The sequence below is a fragment of the Gastrolobium bilobum genome, unplaced genomic scaffold (assembly GCF_033153095.1).
Source record: "Gastrolobium bilobum isolate Gb01-03AN ecotype WA unplaced genomic scaffold, APGP_CSIRO_Gbil_v1 utg36875, whole genome shotgun sequence".
NCBI lineage: Eukaryota > Viridiplantae > Streptophyta > Magnoliopsida > Fabales > Fabaceae > Gastrolobium > Gastrolobium bilobum.
Window position 1 is genome coordinate 151,690 of NW_026895557.1, and position 5,905 is coordinate 157,594.

General features: G+C 34.1%; 1 protein-coding gene across 1 annotated transcript; it reads left to right on the plus strand.

Annotated features, from left to right (window-relative positions):
* The first annotated feature begins 491 nt into the window (after window positions 1-491).
* On the plus strand, window positions 492-5,579 carry LOC133316359 (plant UBX domain-containing protein 1). The gene is made up of 7 exons (XM_061518097.1): window positions 492-643; window positions 1,948-2,044; window positions 2,180-2,251; window positions 4,265-4,332; window positions 4,520-4,649; window positions 4,895-4,999; window positions 5,131-5,579. The coding sequence occupies exons 1-7, from the start codon at window positions 554-556 to the stop codon at window positions 5,337-5,339; spliced, it is 771 nt and encodes a 256-aa protein (XP_061374081.1). The 5' UTR covers window positions 492-553; the 3' UTR covers window positions 5,340-5,579.
* Window positions 5,580-5,905: the final 326 nt, after the last annotated feature.

Below are 5,905 nucleotides of genomic sequence, written 5' to 3' on the forward strand. Positions count from 1 at the left end.
GACGGGTATGGTAATCACTACTTGTTGTCTGATTGTGTTCACTGAGTCAACAACAAAGGATCAACAAGACTCTCTTCATCAAACGACGTCGTCCCCTTCTACTCACCTGAAACAGCCTTCGAATCAAATACGACGTCGTTCCTTTCTCTCCACGTGACTGTGACGTTAGTGACTCAGCCACTTAAGTTCCAGTTGGCCTCCGTCAAGTGAGTCGTCACGTTCCATGTAACATAAGGACAAACGTGTCCTTTTTTTTCAAAAATTAGACGCTGAAATATGACTTTTTTTTACCTAGGGACTAAATTGTGCCTCGTGAAAATTTCCAGAGACAAAAAAAGATATTTACTCTTTTTATCCTAGTGTCATTTATATGTACTTCACCTCAAGAGAAACAAATTTGCACCTGCTATGTCACGTGCAACCCTTTCTTGCAGATAAAGATAGGATTATTTAAATAAAAAATCATTTGATCTTACGCTGTGAAAAAAGAAAAGAAAAGAAAAAGTGGGTTTCATATCTCTCCTCACTTCACTGTATTGCGTATTCTCTTCTGATGATCTTAGGTGGTTCCTCCCCACTAACTTCGAAGAGGAGAAGAGTCACCAACATTTATTCCATGGACACCAACACTGAAGCTGCTAAGGTACACACCAATTCTTATTCTTCTTCTCTTTCTATTTTTTTTTTAATTTTCTTTTTCAGCGATCTCTATCTTTTTTTATTTATTTTTTTGGTTTTTGTTTTTGGTGTTTCGATCTGGGTTTGGTTTATATTTTCATTTCTGTGCTTTATCTGTTGATTATTTCAAGATTCCCTTTGTGGGTTCGTTACAAGTTTTTCTTTTTTCTTTTTTTTTAATTATTTCTTTGCTTGGCAAGCAAAGAATTTTGTGGTTTTTTGAATTGGTATTGATATGTACTAACGGTGTAACCCTATCGAAAGGGATTCAAATTTAAATGATGCAAAAAACAATAGTACTGCAAGTAAAGGTGTTCTGAAGGTTATATAGCCAGTTAGACTCTGCAATTTAAACATTCTTTGATGTTTTATGCCCATTAACAATAGTAACAGTGCTACTAGATAGGGTTTGCTATATGGTTCTGTCAACTTTTCATTGGGCTCTATAAAAAACCAAAATTTGAGTAAAGCCATTTAGATCAAGGTCTTTTTTTAAAGGTTTTTCATAGGGTTTTCTTTAGTTTTTTTTATACACCTTTCATGAGACTATCTTGCATTTGATCAACTTTTCTTGAAGGATCTTTCTCTACCCCTATTGATCCTATGTCTGACATATTCATCAATCTTCCCGTCACTCTGTAATATGGTTACAAGATACCTAAGCTGTGCAACTTGCGGTGTGATGTGATCTCCTGTTTTTACCTCCAAAACATTGTAAACTCTTGTTTTACTGAATATGCATTTTATATAATCTTTCTTACTCCTACATAAACAGAAACCATTTAATTTCAGAGCTCTCCCCATACCCACAACTAAGTCCAGAATTTACTTCTCTTGATTTATCAGCTGTGACTATATCATCCGCAATTTGATTCATGCTTAAATAGTGAAATCCAAACTGGCTCTTTTCAAGTGATATCTATAAGTGGCATTGTGTACTCAAATTTACTTTGTAGATAGCCTACAATATGAAACTTGTTACTGGTAGAAATACTTGGTGATTTCTATCTTTCCTCTTGAATTTAGACCATGTATTATTGTTTATCATAATTTACATTATTAAATTGAAACAATGATGAGAAAGTCCTTCTCCCCTGTCCTTTGAAATGATTGATAGGCATCATGGATATTGCTCCAATGCATATGTATGTTTAATTTATTTATTTGTATTGCGGCCAACTTTTCATGGTTCCAGTTTACTTCCCTTGCTTTTTAATGAACTATTTATTTCAATGATGTTTCTTTTACCATTATATTTTATGGAACCAGGCCAAGCTTGCAGCTATCAAAGAAAGATTTGGACGAGAGATCCATGTTTTTGAAACATCAACACTTTGTCCATCTTCAAATGATGCATCATCCAACGGTAATACCATCTTATCTTTGACAATCCCAAGGCCCTAGGAAAGGTTAACTTGTACAATTTCAATTATTGATATTTGTATGTATAATTTTTCTAAGTATCCTGATTAAACTTACATTTCTTCTTGTTATTTGAAAGGAGACGAGACTGATGACTTCTATGAGTTTACTGCTGAAGATTATTACCGAATTTTGGCTACTAAAAAGGAAGGTAATGATGATACTAATTATCCCATGTGAGAGAAGAAGTGAGACTTTATTGAAACCAAATTGTGTCCTAATTTTCATGTCCTGTTTCATCCAAGGGATATGCCAAATTTTCTAAATGAACAATGACTTGAATAAAATAAAACGTCATGTAAGCTACGCATTTGCACTGATGTGAACTGTTGGAAAGTATTTAAATAGTATCTAGATTAATTGAATAGACTAATCATATCATGTAAGTACGGCTATTAGGAGTTAGGACATCAATGATTTTTGTATTTCTTACTTTTTGTCTATACAAGTCAGCCTCTTCTATAGAGTTTAGACACACGGATTTCATCATATGTCTCTCCCTTTCTCTTACCTTAACATGGTATCTAGAGCTTGATTAGAGGTGACCCCTAATCCATGCGTGCTTGGTGAACCCACTGCCCATCGATGAATTTTTTTCTGTAAACTGTGTTTCATGTCTGGCTTCCAGTCCCCACTGCAATGTCAACCTTTCGGCTACTTGGTGCCTCTATTCAGCCATCATTTGCTTCCGTCTGATGTGCTTCTGGTCGGTAACATCTTCAAACGCAACTTCTCCTCCAAATTTTCTAGATCCCGAAGTCCAGGTTGAGATTCCTCCCTACATGCCGTCATGCTCAAGGACAAGGCTCTTGGATGTCGCCTACATGCTGACACTCTCAGCAGCATGTCAGCGATATTTTAGATTTATATGATTTGAGCGTTTAATTCAAGCATATAACCTTGAACACAACACAATTTCAATTCAAGTTGTTCAAACATTATAACAATTCCAATTGTTTTAGCCTTTCTAAACGTCTTTCATAATGCTATTTAATCACCTAGGACAGCTCCTATTATCACTAAATTTTTTCTAGATATGAAACTTTTGCTTTAGTTGAATCATAGTCATTCAAAATTCCAAGTCTAAGCTATAACATGAAATCTGTTTAAGAGTGTAAAATTCGTTATTTGACATCATTTAATTACACATAAGCCATACTATAGATTCAAGTATCATAAGACCTTTGTATTCTAGTTTTTACTTGACCAAAATAATAAGAGCTTGTACATAAGGGCTGTCCAACCATTAAAGTTAGTTCCAAACATGACAAGATTTATAGGAGTATAATATACTAATTATCAAGATACACCTACTTTTTAGAATTGATAACTCAAGGTACAACCTTGGATATATCTGAAACTCACAAAATGGAAACACATTCATAGGTTTGTAAAATATAACAGCCATACATACTGCTAGGTATTACAAAACAGTCCCAATACATATTTCATTACATTCCAACAATTCACATGGAAGTATCACATTTTATGCAAAGTCTTAGTACATATACTGAGCAGCCAGCTCAGACAGTCCACACTACAAGCATTCATGTATTTTTTTTCTTGAATCTCCCTCTCCACACTACAAGCATTCATGCATTTACTTTGATTTATTCTGATGTTTAGGGTCCTAATATACTCTGTGCACTTTGGGGTCAATATATTGTCACTTTTATTGATAATTACTCAAATTGTACTGGGTTGTTTAAAATGAAGAATAGGTCTAAGTAGTTTTCTATCTTTCAGTAGTTTGATCATGAAACAAAAATACAATTTGATGTTCCTATTTGTACTTTGCATTGTAATAATGCCCATAAATACTTATCTTATTATCCCTTTCAAATGTTTATGGCGTCTCATGGCAGTTATCACCAAATATCCTGTGCTCATTTCCCTTATCAAAAATGGATTGGTGAACACAAAAGCCGACATATTATCTTACTGTGTGCTGTTTATATTGCCAAGGACTACCTAACATATTATCTTCTCCCATTTTTTGGTTTTCTTACTGCAATTATGCATATGCATTGCTTTTGTTTCGAATTGATGGGTGATAATAGTAATTGAAAGGGAGATATTAAAGATAATTAAATACTTGTTAAGGATGCATACACAAAATATCCCCTTCATAATATTGAAATTTAAATGTATTGAATATGTTCAGATAAATTCTTGAAGACTCGAAAAATCCGGGAAGCAGAAGAGGCATCACGTAGGTCCAGAATAACCAAGGTAATGTGTAGCTTCTTCTTTTTATTATTATTTCTAAAAAAATGTGGTTATTCTTTAAATTTTTGTCATAGTCCAATATTGGATATCATTTTTTTCACAGTTCATAAATTTTTCATGAATGATAAAACAAATCAGATCAGTAAGGAATGAACTTTCATTTTTTGAGTTGGTTTGTGGTTGTTTGCAGGCTGTAATTAGAGTTCGCTTCCCTGATAATCACACATTGGAGGCTACCTTCCACCCATCAGAAACAATGCAGAGTTTAATTGATCTCATGACTAAAGTGATTGCACAGCCAGAACAACCATTTTATATATGTAAGCATATTGATATCCTGTATATGATCTAAATCTTGAATAATATTTTCCTATAGTGCTTAGAGTTCATACTGACCTATATTATATAGCACAATTCAACTACCACCCTTAACTCATTTACCATCAGTTCAGCATAGCTCATGATGAATCATCTCTTGATAAGGATTATAAATTACTAACTTCTAGAAAGTAGCATTGGGTATGATCTGAACTTAAACAAATCATATTTACTTTTAATCATGCAGATACTACTCCGCCCAAGAAGTTGATCAGTGACATGTCTCAGGATTTTTATAGGGCTGGCTTTTGTCCTGGTGCCATCGTGTACTTCTCATACAATGTTTCAAAAGGTGAGTTCATCCTGTCATATGAAACTTTTTGCAGAAATGTTTACTTAATGTCCTTTGAATGCTGTGTTATTCACTATTGATTAAATCCCTAAATTGGTATATATTCATTTCTTGTTTATTGGGGTGTTTAGGTGATAGCACCGTGGTTGACCGTGTTGGTCCTTACCTATGCGAAGAGATCTTGTCTTTGAAGGGTTTGGATGTTGCTAGTGATCAAGGCCAGCAATCTGAGCCTGCTCAGTCTGCACCAGAGCCTGTTGAGGCAACACAACCCCCTTCTGTCGAAGAGCGTAAACCTGCTGAGAAAAAGTTGGTTAAACCAAAGTGGCTAAAAATGTGATATCACTTTCCTAGAGGGATGTGGTCATTGTTGCAAAGGAGCTTCACTTGTGCTCTATATATATACGTATAAATGGGTCATTGAGGTTACCCATGTGGCTATATTAGAGTTACATCTTAATTATCATGCTAAGTTCACAAGAATACAGCATAGTTGCTTTTGCTTTTCCTTTTTTTACTTTATTTTTCATAAAGTTGTAGATAATGTTTGAAAACGTTGGATAAATTTCTTTTGGTGAATGCAAGCATCTCTCAAGTAGATATGTGTTATTTCCATATTATATATATATATATATATATATATGGCAAAAGTATTTCTACAGCAACTTTAGATAAGCTTATCTACAGCTGTCATTTTTAACTATATTCTCCCGGGAGAATATAGTTATAACGTTAAAGTTGCTCTTTTTTCTCTCTCCTCAATTACTTTTCAGAACTTTTTTGCTGACGTGGAGAGAGAGAAAAGAGCAACTTCAACGTTATAACTATATTCTCTCGGGAGAATATAGTTAAAAATGGCAGCTGTAGATAAACTTATCTAAAGTTGCTGTAGAAATGTTTATCCCT